This window comes from Setaria viridis, chromosome 8 (assembly GCF_005286985.2).
Source record: "Setaria viridis chromosome 8, Setaria_viridis_v4.0, whole genome shotgun sequence".
Classification (NCBI taxonomy): domain Eukaryota; kingdom Viridiplantae; phylum Streptophyta; class Magnoliopsida; order Poales; family Poaceae; genus Setaria; species Setaria viridis.
The window spans coordinates 10,719,202-10,734,988 of NC_048270.2; the positions used below are offsets into that span (position 1 = coordinate 10,719,202).

Below are 15,787 nucleotides of genomic sequence, written 5' to 3' on the forward strand. Positions count from 1 at the left end.
TGGGCTTCCCTTTTCAGTACGGCCCAACACAAGAAGATGTGGAGCCCATGATTGCACAACTACCAAATAATTGTTGTCTATTAATCGTGTGCGCGCAAGGAATTCCACCCAACAAACGATGCCGCACATCCTGCGCTGCATCCGTTGAAATTTCCTTTTCACTCGACATAGAGGGGCTCATGCTGTCACCAAATTCGCTGATGCCGATCCGTCCAGAGCTTATCCCTTCCGCCCTCTATCTACAGTAGCATCTCTAAATCCCGTCGCTTCCAGCCCCTCTCCTCTCTCCCTTCGGCGGCTCGTCAGCGGCGAGAGGGAGGTGGGCCGCCCACTGCCTTCCTTTATAGATGTATATTAAGCTCGTTCGGCTGGCTGCTTTGCAGCTGGCTTCTGCTGCTCGGATGGACTTTTTCTGAAGCTTGTGTGTGCTCGGATGGACTTTTTGCGTTTCTTCCCCACCACCGCCGCCGCCGTTGGGCTTCTGCTCGTCGTCGGCAACATGGTTGGCCAGGTGAAGCCGATGCCATCAGTATAAAACTAACACTATCTAGATCTGTACTAAAACTAGGGGATATAAACACGGGATACCGAATCGTGGTTCCTCCCCTCCCCCTCCTGCACCGGAGGGGCAACCGGAGGCAGGAGGAGGGAACCAGCGACAGCGGCGCCGGGATGGTGACCGCCTCTGTATTCGCCGGTCTTGACTGAATGACTTTAGCAGAGGACTCGGGAAGACGCTGGAACTCTCGCAACGACGCATGTAGGAAGAAGGGTCACTCCTGTCACCTGGGCTTGGGCTGGTGACATTTTGCCACGTCCTTTTGTAGATCCAACAAGAGGAGCCCTGGGAATATATATGATTGTTAACTGCTCCCTAACTAGCTTTCTGATGGAGAAAATATGTATGTTTAAACCATGCCCAAGAACAGAGCAACAAGTAGGCCCTATCATTATGCCACCACGGACAATCCATCCGCAGCAGCAAGCCCGGTCAGAGTTGCTGAGATCAAATCCCCTACCTGCTTAGTCATCTCCATTAACAGCGGCAGGGCACTGAACCACGAGCAGCAAGATCATTTCAACCAATTCATGCAGCTGTGTTAAGTTTGAGATCATCCTACTCATCGCTTTTAGCCAGTAATTAACCGGCTGCAACGGAGAGGGGGTCCTCCGGTACATTCGTTCGACTGGTGAAAGCCTTAACACTGACCGTGATGGCTATTGCCCGAAATATCTCCGGCTTGCCTACAGCGCCTACAGCTACAGCTTGTTCGTTGGTGCGCCGTGGACCCCACGCACTCCCGAGCGGACCCACGGCTGTAATCTTTCTCTTTTAGCCAAATGATAAGGAACGAAGAATAGATTAATAATAAAAAACAAGGAATGGAATAAAGTGGCAAGGAGCATCAAGGAACGGCTGGTTCACTGCATTATTGAGTTGCATCTCACTGCAGCCCTCCTCACACTGGTACGGTGAGCTCCGGCTGCAGCTGCAAGACGACTAGCAGGTGCGAACTTGCTTCTCTGAATTCCCGCTTAATTGAAAGACAAGGCTGAACTCTGAATTCCTTTCTCTGGGTATACATATGATCCTCCACAACTGCTTCAGTTTATTTCTTTTTTGTGAACGTCCTGTGAGGCTGTGAGATCTATCAAATCGGTTTGGCAACTTTCATCGCAGAGAGATCTGCTTCTACTGCCATGGCATCCCCAACATCCAGTATGGTTTCATCACAAAACTCTACTACTTTTGCATCTATTGGTAACTGGTTTCGTGTTTCTTTCTAATTTCGTTCTTTCTTTTTTTTTTCAAAAGATTGATTTGATAGGAAGTGGTAGGAAACGAATTGAAGAGAAGGTTTTCTTGGTAGTACCTGTACAAGGCTGCTAGTCTTGATGTAGAAGAATAACGCCATGAAGGGTTGGACAGATGACCATCCAAGGAATCTACAATACTCATTAGTTAAAGAGATTACAAATAATTTTGCAGATGAACTTGGACGCGGTACATTTGGACATGTGTTTAAGGTACCCCTATTAAATTAAAAATCTCCTTTGTAATGTTTGTTGTAAAACATATGATGTTTTGTAAATTTATTTACATTCATAATCTGTGACCTCCTTCTATCTCTTACAGTGATTGTGGGTAAACCTTTACACTAAATATCTTTTCTTGCCAAGCTAACATTTGAACCAGGGTCATGGGATAATTATGTTAAAAGTGTAGTTTATAATCCAAACCTCTATTTGTTGCACAGGTGTACTTTGAGCCATGAGATTTAATTTGAAAGAATGTCTCCAGAAAAACATATGTGGAAAATATATCAAAGATAGTTTCTGTTTCTAGACCTTATCATTAGCAGTTTTAAATAAAAGAACAATTTGCGATGAGCTCATATCACAGAAAGTATTACAAAATATATCGCAAATGGTTTTATGTCTAAACTTTGCCACAGATACAATTTTTGGAAGCAAAACAGTCATTGGTGGCCTTGAGACTATCTGTAGTAGTGAATGTTGGATGATATTGTTGTTTATTGTCTTAACATGGTTATATGAGGATGTGTACAAAAGGAACAGAGCTAATCGTATTCATTTTCATTTATAATTCTCTGTTACTATATATCAGCATAGAAAAAACAAAATTATTACGTGTAATTAAAGAAGGTGTTTAATAGGGGCTGCTTGATGATGGAGAAGAGGTTGCTGTGAAGGTGCTTCGTTATTTCACGCCTGAGATCAGTGACCAGCAGTTCCAAAATGAATTTGGAAACCTTAAGAAGCTCAAGCATCCTAATATTGTACGATTGTTGGGGTTCTGCGATGAACCTGAGGAAGAAATTATTGAGCACAAAGGAAAATTAGTAGTTTGTGATAGGATACACAGGGCACTATGTCTTGAGTATGTGCCCAATGGAAGCCTTGGCAAGTTTCTTTCAGGTAAGGTGCTCATGTGTTATTGCGTAATATTATTTCGGACATGTGAATAAAAATATTATTTGCATTATGTATATTGAGAATATTATGTTTGTTGTTGTAGGTGGATGTCTTATCAAGAATTGGCCCGTACGCTACAAAATAATTAAGGGAATCTGCGAGGGTCTACAGTACCTTCACAAGATTCCCATTTTCCATCTTGACTTAAAACCTGATAATATACTGCTAGATGAGAATATGTTGCCAAAAATCACCGATTTCGGTTTATCTAGGCTCATTGGTGAAGGGAACACCAAAAGGACAATGACGCCTCTAGGGTCACGGTAAGATTATTGTCTCATGTGAACTTTTGATCTGCTAAATTGTAGTTATTCCATAGTCTCACTTTGCTATGTCATTTATGTTGTGCTGCAGTGGATACTTGCCTCCAGAGTTCATTAACAATCAGATAATCTCCAGGGAATATGACATATATAGTTTAGGTGTTATAATTATGCAGATAATCACTGGTGTTACAAGCTTCTCTGATTTTGCTGACATGGAGCCCCAAGAATTTATTGAACATGTAAGAATAATTTAATTAATCTTAATTTATAAGCCTCTTAGATACTAGAACATGTAATAATAATTTAAATAATCTTAAGCGGGTTACATATAATGGATGGATCGATTGATTGTGATTGCATTGAGCCTCTCGGCTGGTACATATTAAGTATAAGATTTGGGGGACAAGGCTCCCCCGGTACAAATAGCAGTCTACGATACGTATATCTACAACTACCAAATATACTCTAACAGTTCGTTTTGGAGATTCTTATTGTATATAAAGTTGGCAGCACGCCATGTTGAGAGTCCTGTTGGAACAATATCCATGAATTTATCACCATTTAATAGCAGATGCATGCAAGTAGAGTGTCACTCCATCAGCTTTCAACCACTTTAGATTCAAGGGAGATCTTTCTGTAAATCACACTGTGGACTCTACATGTTGTGGTTATTATTTCACTCATCACATTTGGTCAGAACTCTAAAGTTCATTATAGTGCAACGAGCCCATATAAACGTGACAGTTCATAACGATTTACTGTTACAATCAATTCCTATATTCAAAACAAAACAACATGTATTTGCAATAGGGCAGAGTACTAAATTCCATAATATTAACCGCCCTTGTACTTGTTCTACTCTGTGTTTTAACTTCAAAGGTACATGACAACTGGAAAAGAAGTCTAGAAGAGATCCCAGAGTATGCGTCACTTGAAGCGGATTGCAAACAAGTGAAAAGATGTATGGAAATTGCAATAAACTGCATGAAGACGAACCGTCATGAAAGGCCTACAATAAAGGATATTATCAGCAAATTAGATGAGATGGAAACTGTTAAAATTGACACGCAGTTGTCAATTAAAAAGGTACAACCTATCATTCATCTTATATATGTAAAAAATATAGAACCCATAGTTTATTTGTCCCTAAATATTACCAGTGGTCGAAAAAACTGGGCTCTTTATACGTCCACATGGCAACTTTCACTATGTTTGTTTTTAAATATTTAAGTTGTAAACAGGGAAAATAAATTGCTTGATTTGTATCGGAAACATGCATATATCGGATATAAAAGGGAGCAAAATACTCATATGACTCTCAGTATATTAATGTCTCTCTTTCTTGCCACTGTTAATTTTGTATGCTGTAATTCTAAATAGAGGTGCGCGCGCGCGTTAGAACCGCAGTTTAATTTCCCAACCAAACAGCACCTTAGTTCTCTGATATAAAATAAGTCTACAACAGATCCCAGAGTATGCCATCATGTGAATTCATACTGACACAAGTCGATGAGATATCAGCCACGCAGTAAGTTAACAAGATGAAAACAGTAAGTTAACTAGCCGTGCAGATATAAACGAGAGGCCGACGTCTTGGAACTTGCCACCATCTCCTATGTGAAGGAATGAACCATGACGAAACATGATTAGATCAGTAGACGTCCGTCTGTGCAAAATCACTAACAATGTGCCAAAACTAAATTAATTAGATTTAGGATCCGTGTTATTTTTTTTTAAAGGAGCACCGGAGCAAAATCCACAATGCAAACACCATTTTCCTAAGATTTCCCATTTGTTTTTATTGACAGGGTTACTTTGAAGAATCTAGTGGCATCCTGGGCAGGCCATGTCAATGTTAGTAATGTTACATTTAAAATAGAATCCCTTCATTTACTAAATATTTAATTTATTTTTATTGAAGTTTGATATTGATATAATGTAGCATGCTATGTGTTGGTGTAATTGTGTTGTTCAGTACAATCGGCTGGAGCGGTACTCCTTGCTGTCACGAAGATTCGTTCCATTTTAGGAGATGAAACCTCCAAGGTTGTTATACATAAGCTGTCTGGAAAAGTTCATTCTCTGAAGGAACTGCCATGGAAAGTCGATCAAATAAGGATGAAACTGACATTCATGAGCCAAATTATACAGCAGATTGGAACAGTCTACCTCACAGATGAGCTTGTCAATAATTGGATCGGGGAGGTCCGGAAGGTGGCTTACCGTGTTGAAGATGTAGTAGATAAATACTCATACCATGTTTTTCAACTGATGCAAGAAGGGTTCCTGAAGAAGTTCTTCATCATGGGAACCCATTATGCCATTGTTTTCAGCAAAATTACAGATGAGATAGCTGATATAGAAGAGGAGATTAACCAAGTTATTCATATGAAGGATAATTGGTTGCACCAAACACAGCTTGTCTCTAACCATCAACAACTTGCTGAGATTGAAAGACATCGCTCGGAAGATAGCTTCCCACATTTTGTAAAAGATGAAGGTCTAGTAGGAATTGAAAAAAATAGAAAATTGCTGTCTGGATGGCTGTACTCGGATGAGCTGTATAGCACCGTGATAACAGTTTCTGGTATGGGTGGCCTGGGAAAATCTACACTCGTAGCAAATGTCTATGAACGTGAAAAGGTCAACTTCCCTGTGCATGCTTGGATTGTTGTGTCACAGATCTGCCCGGCAGACGCTCTACTGAGAAAATTACTCTGGAAGATTGGGAACATGGTACCACCAGTACCATTAGAAATTGACAAAATGGATGTACACGACTTGAAGGCAGAAGTAAATGAAAAACTCCAAAATAGAAAATGTTTGATTGTATTAGATGATGTCTGGGAGCAAGAGGTATACTTCAAAATACATGATGCTTTCCAGAATCACCAAGCAAGTCGTATTATCATTACTACACGAAAGGATCATGTTGGAGCCATGGCTTCGTTGGACCAGCACCTTGAGCTAGAACCATTGGATGGCCCTGATGCATTTGACCTTTTCTGCAGAAGGGCTTTTCACAACAAGAAGGACCACAAATGCCCCAAGGAGTTTGAGGAAATTGCTAAATCTATAGTGGATAGGTGTCATGGCCATCCGCTGGCAATTGTTACAATAGGCAGCTTGTTGTCATCAAGACCACGAATAAACATTTGGAATCAAACATATAATCAGCTGAGTGAGTTGTCAACAAATGATCATGTCCGAGCAATATTAAACCTAAGCTATCATGATCTATCTGGAGACCTCAGAAATTGCTTTTTGTACTGCAGCTTGTTCCCTGAAGACTACCCCATGTCACGAGAAAGCCTCGTGCGGCTGTGGGTTGCAGAAGGCTTTGTTCTGAGCAGAGAAAAGAATACACCAGAGGAGGTGGCTGAGGTTAATCTCATGGAACTGATTCACCGCAATATGCTTGAAGTTGTGGACTGTGATGAGCTCGGAAGGGTTAGCACTTGCAAGATGCATAATATTATGCGGGATCTGGCACTCTCCATTGCCAAAGAAGAAAAGTTTGGTTCTGCAAATGATTATGAAGCAATAATACAGGTGGACCCACATGTTCGCCGATTGTCATTATGTAGGTGGAAAGTTAATACTTCACTTAAGGTTAAATTTCCACGTCTTAGAAGCCTTGTGGCTCATGGAATGATTTCGTCCACCCCTGATTTGTTACCCTCAATTTTGTCTGAATCAAAGCACTTGACTGTTCTAGAGCTGCAAGATTCTAATATCACCGAGGTGCCCACATCTATAGGGAATCTCTTTAATCTGCGGTACATTGGGTTAAGGCGCACCGATGTCAAGTCACTCCCAGAGTCTATTGAGAATCTCTTGAATCTCCACACTCTGGACATCAAGCAAACCCAAATAGCAAAGCTACCACGAGGTATTGTTAAGGTTAAGAAGTTGAGGCACCTTTTGGCTGACAGGTTCGCTGACGAAATGCAGTCAGATTTCAGAGTTTTTATCGGAGTCGAATCACCTGAAGGGCTGTCGAACCTGGAAGAACTGCAGACTCTAGAGACAGTGCAAGTGAGCAAAGACTTGGCTGAGCAGCTGAAGAAACTGATGCAGCTCAGAAGCATATGGATAGACAATGTAAGTGCTTCTGATTGTGAAAACCTTTTTGCGACCCTATCGACGATGCCACTTCTTTCCAGCCTGCTTATCTCTACAAGAGATGCGAATGAGACACTTTGCCTCCAAGCCCTTGATCCGATTTCCACAAAGCTCCACAGGTTAATTGTAAGGGGCCAGTGGGCTTCTGGGACACTGAAGTATCCGATATTTCGCAATCATGGGGAACATCTCAAATTTTTAGCGTTAAGCTGGTGTCAGCTTGGAGAAGATCCACTGGGTGTGCTCGCTCCACACGTGCCAAATCTCACCTATTTAAGTCTTAACAGGGTGAATAGTGCAAGCACTTTGGTTCTTTCTGCTGGGTGCTTTCCTCACCTGAAGACGCTCGTCTTGAAGCGAATGCCGGATGTCAAGCAGATGGAAATCGGAGATGGTGCTCTTCCACGTATTGAAGGTCTTTACATTGTGTCCCTAGCACAGCTAGATAAGGTTCCTCAAGGCATCGAGTTGCTTCTTTCTCTGAAGAGGCTTTGGCTGCTGTACCTGCACGATGAGTTTAAAACTCTGTGGCAAACGAGTGGGATGCACCAGAAGATGCAGCACGTTCCAGAGATTCGTATCTAGGACAACTAGATGGTAAATCTCCATTGGTATGCTTGTATGATGTGTCTGCTCAGAACTGTGTTTGTTGGGCACTTTATCTCTTTTTATTCCAATAAGCCATGAATTCTTCCTTTTGATTTTTTTTATTGTACATTGAAACACCCATGGATGTGCTGTGCTGGTGCAGTTGCTTTAAGAACACTGCTTCTGTTCAAGAACACTTCCCTCCTGTATTTAACTTTTGTAAATGATGTTATGATCAAACTGATTTTGTGCAAGTGAGGTGCATAATATGTGAACTTACAAACCAGCAGAAAATTCATAATTTCAGGGCGTTTACTTTATTTATATGCTACTAAATTGAACAGTGCTCTTCACTTTGCCACTAACTTTTTGCTTTTCATTTTTATGCTGTTATTCCACTATCGTGATTTTAGAAAGTTCAATTGTGCCTCCTAATTCTCAGTCAATTTTCCATTAGCACCCCCACCCCCCCCCCCCCCCTCAAAAAAAAAAAACTGAAAAATCCTTCAGAAAAAGCTCCAAAAAATTGTAGAAAATTATTTTGAACTTAGAAAAAATAGTGAAATGTACCCCCCTCCCCCCAAAAAAACAATGAAAGAAAGTCCTAAACTCCTGATCACTGAAAAAATATTTTCTAAAACAATATGTGCAGAGAAAACTATCCTGAAATTTACTTTTGTTGAAATTTGTACGTTCGATCTTTATCAACACTTATGGAACATCATTTTTAAAAGGTTTCTACCATATTATTTTTCTTACAAGATGATATAAAAAACTTTGTTTAGATGGTCCTGGGTTTTTTCATCCTTTTGTATATTTCACATGATATTTCATGAGCTTTCTGTGATCTTTAGCACATTTTTTTACGTATTTTAAGAGACCATGTTCATGAACTTTGGCAATAGATAGAATTGAAGTTGTGATAGCATGTTTCATGAGCTTTTTATTACTTGCATTCTAAGGAAATAGTGCCTTGAATAAATGAGATGTGCTAACTTGAAATGGCCAAGTGAAGAGCATTGTTTGAGTTAATGCTGTAAAGTACATAATCTCGTAAAAAATAAAAACAGTTGGGCACAAATACACGTGTAACTTCCTTTAGGAAAGGTTATCGCAAATGAACTTCCTTTGGCAGATTTATTCATCAATAAAGACGTCATGTAAATCATGATCCATCAAGACTTTGCAAAACAGTTGGAAGACAATTTCTATGTGTCATCTAAGCCGTTCGATTGGGCGTTTCAGGTACAATCAGATCTCATAGTGTAAAGGGAGTAGATTAGTAAGTTTGCTTCGGATTGGCTGTAAACTGGAATTTATACAATACTACTAGCATATTCAGATTTCAGAACCCATCTTGATGGGCGCTTCTCCTTGCCAACACGGTCCCCTTCTAATCAGGACGTTGTCGCCCCTCCCTTTGTCCCGATGATGGCTCCGCGCCGCCGGCGGCCGAAAATTCTAGCACAGTGGCGCTGTACCGAGCCGGTCGACTGCAGGGGGTTTGGAACGGCAAGCAGCCAAGCCTACATCGTCGCTGCCGCCGCTGCCCGCTGGAGTCGATGAAACCCATAGTTCAAGAGCAGGAAGGCGTCAGTCCTACTGCCGACCCCTCCCGCAGCTGAAGTTTGATTTCATTCCGAAATCAGGTGATGGCCCACTTCCATGTTCCATCTCTCCAGTGTATTCCTTTTGCGTTGGTTCCGCATTGTAAACCACCTCCCAAACGATCAGAACAGCAAGCAACAGTGTGTTTCCATTCCGTTACACATCATTCTGTTAAAGAATTCATAATCTGTAGCAGGCCCCAGCCTTTTGAGTGCCATCTGTTCACCACGAACCTCTTGGGTTGCACAATTATCGAACGAACCATGTTTATTTAATAGTTAATACAGATTCTAAATGGGGTAAAGGTAAACACATTCAGACCCGCAGCAGTGCACAGGAAAGACTCCTGGTTTACAAGAACACGATACACACTTGCAAGTGCATATCATTTGACCTGTTTACTGAATTCAGATGAGGTCGAAAAGGTGCCATGACTCAGGAGTGGAATAATTAAGACAATAAAATGATGAGATAGTTTAGTGATCAGTAAGGAAGGAAATTTTTTGACTTGCAGCAGGAGCTAGATATTTTGAGCTGTGCCTGGAATATCCTTCACAGTAGTCCGGAGAACCAAATTATGCAGCAATTAACTACCAACTGACGAGAATCCTCAACTGAATGCTTCACCTTATGCTGCAAAACTAAAATGGGCATCATAAAGACATAAACTATGGCAACCTACCCTTGGGTAGAAGTACGAGGATCAATTTGTAATTTTAATTTTCACTTATTTTTAATTAATTTGCAGTTGTTGTGTTGTATTAAGAAATCCAGGTAGGTAAAAAATAGTTACTAATTTTAGAGTTAGTGTTTTATGCGACTAAACATGAAAAAAATGCAGTTACTCATGATACTTATTTTGGAGTAGAGTTTTATTTGTTTTTTTAAAGGTGGGGCCCATATCCCTAAAGGTAGACAAACTTTTATGATAAGTGTAATGCCCGGATCCTTTGTGAAGTTGGGCAAAAATGATCACATAATATTGCAAGCACTGAGTGCTGCATGCTACGGAACTACCCCTGGCATCTGAACAGAGCAAATTGGAGCTAAGTACCGTAAAATAGGTACGTCGATAGATGTATATGAGAGAACTGACCCGATTAACTTTGCAAAAGATAGTATATTAGATATTTTTTGGGGGAAATTGGCTGCACATGAGAATAAAAAGAGAAGGGAAAGAAAGCTGACCGTCATGCTCCCACAAGGATAAGAATCCTTGTCATGCATGTACGAAATGAAGAATTAAGAAGCCACTCGGCCATTGTTAGCAATGGATGAACCAGTCAAAGCGACACAAACCACTTGATGTCCCATATTATTGAAAGAAGAATCTGGTCCGTCATGTGGCATTTGGGCGTGAGTCTCCTGTACTTGTCCCTCTGACAGAACATAACAGTCTACAATCTCATTCTCAGTTGTCCCTGATGCAGCAGAATCTCCTCCAAGGTCAGCAGAATCTACTTTAGGAGGTATAGCCCTTTTGAGTAGAACTTTTGGCCTGTTCGGATGTTCATTAGCTGCCCTCACCCAGTTCGCTTTAGTACCATCGGTGACTCTACCATCAAGCATTACATCCCTCAGGCGTGTGAAGCCTTTAATCTGGATTCCAGAGAGGCCATCCATATCTTTGCAGAGCAGTTGAAGAGATTCAAGAAATGGCAAAGCACCTTCTTCGATATTTGGGAATGTTGGACGCTGCAGCACAAAACATAGGCAGAGCAGCCTTGGCAATGACTTGTCCTCAATAGTGATCCCATCAAGTTCATCCGCAACCAGCTTCAGGTACTGTAGATGCTTCAACTTGGTCAAATCTGTAAGAAGTTTAGCTGTCAATTTAGTTGATTGAAGACACAACTCCCTGAGTCGACGCAGTGCCATGGCAAACTCAGGCAGCTCAAGTAACCTACCCTGTAACTTCAGAGACCTAAGATAGCAGGGTGCTTTCAAGTCTTTCATTAAGTCTTCAGAGCATCCGTCAAAATGGAGTGACAAAGAACGAGGGTCATAGCATGCATCCTTTTCATCTCGAATAAATTCTTGTATGGCCTTTTGAAGCGTAGTCAAGTTAGTACTTGTTGCAGTGGACTCACACCAGATTTTGACCTTTCGCAGCTGCTTCATATGAATCATTACTTCTGCAAATCCATCACTTTCGTCACTTTGGTCAACTATAAATCCTGCTAGAGTCTGCAACTTACATTTTCCTGAAGCAATAGACTTCTGGAGTTCGCTTTGCACGAATTTATTTTGAAGCTTAAACTTTCCGAAGAGATTAATCAAATTGGGCAGCTTGATAACTTCTGGATGTAGGATTCTTACGGCCGTTCTTCTTAGATCGAGCGTCTCCAACAGTCGCAGTCTTATTATGTCATCTGGAAGTTTGGTAATTTTGCTTCCCAGACTTAGATATTTTAGAAGTAATAGGTTGCATATGTCTTTGAGATGATCATTGTCCAAGTCAGCACACTGTTCAAGATCCAAAACTCTCAGAAGCTGATAATTGCTAAAATCTAAAATAGTTTTACCTGCCTTCCCAATGATAATCAGAGATCTGACAAGAGATAGATCAAATTCCAAATTTCTGGCATCTGTAATACTGCTGTCACAGAGAGAAAGACGACGGGCACGTCTGGGATTGAGCTTCCCATCATCACAGAAAGCAATCAAATTTTCAGTGTGAGACTTGAGTGCTATGAACTCGTGCATCATGCCGTAAGTTTTACATGTTTTCACATTCATGTTGTTGCTTACATCAATGGGTTGGATAATATTCTTGTCCATCAGATTCTTGAAATTTTCAACTGCTGGATCAGTTCCAGAATTAGACCGCAGTACTAATCCCTCAGCTAACCATTGCCTCATTAGCCTTTTTGTCCTGACAGGATGATCACTGGTGAACATAGCAAAATATAAAAAGCAAGCTCTGAGAACATGGCTAGGCAGGCTGGTATATTCATGGATCAGCACCTGACGCAATCTGTCCAAGGTTTGGTCACCGCTCCTCAAAGGGTAAAAACGTACCTTGCACATATCTTCACAATCGTATGCTGTCGGATAACCCTTATTTCGCAGGAACTGGCCAACGGTAGTCAGAGCAAGTGGTTGACCATCACATTTCTTTGAAATTTCTGCCAAATTGGGCTGCAAGTAATCGGAATGTTCCACCCCACAAGCTTTCTTCAGCAATAATTGTCTTGAATGCTTATCACCAAGTCTTCTCATTTTGTGAATATAGCCGTTGGTAGAGCTGCAAGTGTTAGCCACTGACTGGATTCTCGTCGTCACCACTATTCTGCTGCTAACATCTCGAGGGAAGGCGGCCTTGATAATACCCCATTGATCAGAACGCATGTCATCAATCACAATGAAATACCTGGAATCAAACCGCTTACAAATCATCAAAAACCTCAACAACCATAGTGATCAATATGTTGAGGAAAGCTGAATTATCTGTTTTATTGGGCAGCGTTCTACCTCAGAAATATAACATATATACGCTTCGCGCTCTTAAAAAGAGTAAACCGACTTTTTTTATGATACAATAAATACTAAGCCATTTTTAGTGTCCAGTTTTATTACTGTTTCTAAAACTGCCAGATCATCCTGAGTGGAATGAAACTATAAATGACTACAATATAAGACTTCTTCATTTCATCGTTTCCAATGCTAGTCATAGAATTTAATTCATGAATGATGTGGAAACTTTTAATTGAACAAGAGAGGATGAAATGAAAATCTAGCTCTCAATAGATATGTGGAAGAGTTTCATCGTATTGGTAACCGTGTAAACTGAAGATGAAATTCATTTCTTCTCTCGATTTAATTCCGATGCCATGTCACCATACTTGCGTGGCACATCATTTATAGAAAATAAACTCCCACTAAGAATGACCTTGGCATGAGCTCTTTGAAATACTGTTGAAATTATTACCATAGCCCCCAGAATATATCTGAATAGAAAATTATTTTACGTCTCACAACTCATCTTGGCAGTGCCATTTCTTTTTCCCTACATACCACAAATACTATTTAGATTGACAATTACAAGGTTTCGATGGAATCCAACCGAGTATTGTGAATCTGGCAAATACATTATGTGCCAGAAAACTTGTCTGAATATTCTTTTCTGAAAACATTAGTCTTTGCGTACGTCTACATTCAGCTAGTGGAGAAAGATTTTCATTTGGGACATTAAGAACTCAGCACTGCACTTGTATAATTGCTAAGTAGGCAACTACATTCAGTTGTCCAAGGAGTGGTAGAAAATTTCTTACCTCTTGTTATTCAGGTAGTTGCTTAGATTAGTACTAAGCTGGTAACCATTGGAGTTGGAGGTATCCAGTGGTGGCTTATGCAGTTGCTGGAGTATATCCACTAAAAGCTTCTTCGGATCCCCATGCATTGCAGTAACCCATGCCCTTACCTGGAATTTCTTGCCGACCTCGCTGTTGTACAACTCTCGGGCAAGAACAGTTTTCCCCAATCCACTGAAACCAACAATTGTGATCACCTTCAGCTGCTTCAGTTGTCCTTCCATTTCCGCCAACTGCCGCAGAAGCTCCTCCAGGGGTGCATCGATGCCGATCAGATCATCCGGAAGCACGTGCTGATCTGAGGACGATTTTGCTACCTGGGATGATTTGGATGGAAGGGACACTGAATACCTTTCTTGCCGCTGGAATACTTCCTCCAATCTACGCTTTAGTCGCTGCATTTCTTCGCCTAACTGAGAACGGGATTTTCTCTTCTTCCAATACTCAATAATATTACTGTACCATGATTGCTGCTCCCAAGATGCATTATACGTGATGTGGTCTATACAGTCCTCCATTTCATGAGCCACTTCACGCAATTCTTCAACCAACAAACACAGTATGTGATCATCCTCCTGCCCCAAGAACTGATTATTAATGGCACTTGTGACCATGGGAAGCTCTCTCATTAGGAAAGTAACATCTGCTTCAAATCCCTTGTACAGGTTGTATTTCTCCTCCACCAGCGAGGACAATCTGGACACGAGATTGTCCATAAATGCACTCCACAGGTCAGAGACCATTGGTCTCCCGTTCGGTGCTGACAGTTCCGAGTGAGCAGATGAAGAGCTTGCCGCTTTGCACGTAAAAGAAATGTGGGTGGATAATCCAGTTAGTAAGCACGTAGAAATTATGGAGCATGTTTTAAAAAATCGTGTGGAACGACAAGGAGAGCAGGATTTCAGGAGCAGAACACTGGCAGCTACGTACTTCTTACAGGTGTTTCTTGGAAGCTCAACGCAACTAGGATAAGCCCTACTGAGATTACAAGATCTTTAGAAATCAAATGGTGACCTAAATCAGATAAAAGAAGATTTTTAAAAATTTATTCCGTGAGGAAATAATGCATTTGTCCCCCAACAGAGATGTGGAAAACGAATCAACAGAGGAAATCAATTTGTTAACTTCAAATCAAAAGCTAGAACCTCACGAGAATTGCCAAGTCAATCTAGATAGAAACTCTGATAAGCAGATAATGAACTCGAATGTCTAGATCTAGATGAACAGAACAAGCATAGGACTTTGGAAGAGGATAGTAGCCTCCAGTACAACTCGCGGAGCTGTCACAGAATCAGACTTGGAGAAAGAAAACCAGCTTATGAAAGAATTCACCAAGGATTGGCTACAGGATATTTAGTGAAGCTTCAAGGATCGAAAGCTGAAGTAATTACGCACCTGCGAGTTGCTATACAGCTGAAGCTCCCTGTTGAGGCCGTGAGGGCCTGAGGGGAGGGCGACCTTGACGACTCTGTTGGGATGGGGATGCACTCATACAGCTGAAGCTCCCTGTTATTCGTTGTTATCTCGGGGATGGGGATGCTCCCTGCTAAGCATTTCTTTGGTTTACTTCCACGTATTGTTATACTGGCCTGTTTACTAAACATCATCCAAGGCCTGGCTAATTATTTGATGACCACATTTTCTACAAGGTTTATTAAGATTACTCTAAATCTTTTATCTCTTATCATACATTCATACTCACCATATATAGTTGCCATGTCATATGGTATCATATAGACAGTTTCTTAGATCCCACAAGAGAGTTAAATGCTAGATGTGTTTGTGACTATGAAATGTGAGCCATTTATAAAATTCAATTTTCATGATTTTCGTAGCCGAGCTGTATGTTCGTGAAAATTATTCTTTTTATATCTCTCATCGTTAATAATT

At 40.9% G+C, this 15,787-nt stretch overlaps 2 protein-coding genes across 6 annotated transcripts; one reads left to right on the forward strand and one right to left on the reverse strand.

Annotated features, from left to right (window-relative positions):
• Window positions 1–1,348: 1,348 nt before the first annotated feature.
• On the forward strand, window positions 1,349–8,230 carry LOC117866622 (disease resistance protein RPM1). Of its 3 annotated transcripts, none has more exons than XM_034750879.2 (9): window positions 1,349–1,508; window positions 1,610–1,720; window positions 1,817–2,028; window positions 2,679–2,940; window positions 3,041–3,260; window positions 3,352–3,502; window positions 4,143–4,349; window positions 5,072–5,117; window positions 5,239–8,230. In XM_034750879.2, the coding sequence occupies exons 3-9, from the start codon at window positions 1,915–1,917 to the stop codon at window positions 7,971–7,973; spliced, it is 3,735 nt and encodes a 1,244-aa protein (XP_034606770.1). In that variant the 5' UTR covers window positions 1,349–1,508; window positions 1,610–1,720; window positions 1,817–1,914; the 3' UTR covers window positions 7,974–8,230. The 3 variants fall into 3 exon arrangements, with proteins under 3 accessions (XP_034606770.1, XP_034606771.1, XP_072151579.1); XM_034750880.2 differs by having other exon boundaries at window positions 1,387–1,508; window positions 1,640–1,720; XM_072295478.1 differs by lacking the exon at window positions 1,349–1,508 and having other exon boundaries at window positions 1,518–1,720.
• A 1,603-nt stretch (window positions 8,231–9,833) lies between these two features.
• LOC117866625 (disease resistance protein RGA4) lies at window positions 9,834–15,519 on the reverse strand. Of its 3 annotated transcripts, none has more exons than XM_034750891.2 (4): window positions 15,293–15,434; window positions 13,859–14,693; window positions 10,773–12,957; window positions 9,834–10,217 (listed from the first exon to the last, which is right to left on the reverse strand). In XM_034750891.2, exons 2-3 carry the CDS (start codon window positions 14,638–14,640, stop codon window positions 10,827–10,829), a joined length of 2,913 nt encoding a protein of 970 aa, XP_034606782.1. In that variant the 5' UTR covers window positions 14,641–14,693; window positions 15,293–15,434; the 3' UTR covers window positions 9,834–10,217; window positions 10,773–10,826. The 3 variants fall into 3 exon arrangements, with proteins under 3 accessions (XP_034606782.1, XP_034606783.1, XP_034606784.1); XM_034750892.2 differs by having other exon boundaries at window positions 9,834–10,225; XM_034750893.2 differs by lacking the exon at window positions 13,859–14,693 and having other exon boundaries at window positions 15,293–15,519.
• Between the last annotated feature and the right edge of the window lie 268 nt (window positions 15,520–15,787).

Coding starts and splice junctions, on each gene's coding strand:
- LOC117866625 (XM_034750891.2), bottom strand. CDS start 14,640: ATGGTCTCTGACCTGTGGAGTGCATTTATGGACAATCTCGTGTCCAGA. Junction 12,958..13,858: donor AACTACCTGAATAACAAGAG/GTAAGAAATTTT, acceptor GTTTGATTCCAG/GTATTTCATTGTGATTGATG.
- LOC117866622 (XM_034750879.2), top strand. CDS start 1,915: ATGAAGGGTTGGACAGATGACCATCCAAGGAATCTACAATACTCATTA. Junction 2,029..2,678: donor CATTTGGACATGTGTTTAAG/GTACCCCTATTA, acceptor GGTGTTTAATAG/GGGCTGCTTGATGATGGAGA. Junction 2,941..3,040: donor CCTTGGCAAGTTTCTTTCAG/GTAAGGTGCTCA, acceptor TTGTTGTTGTAG/GTGGATGTCTTATCAAGAAT.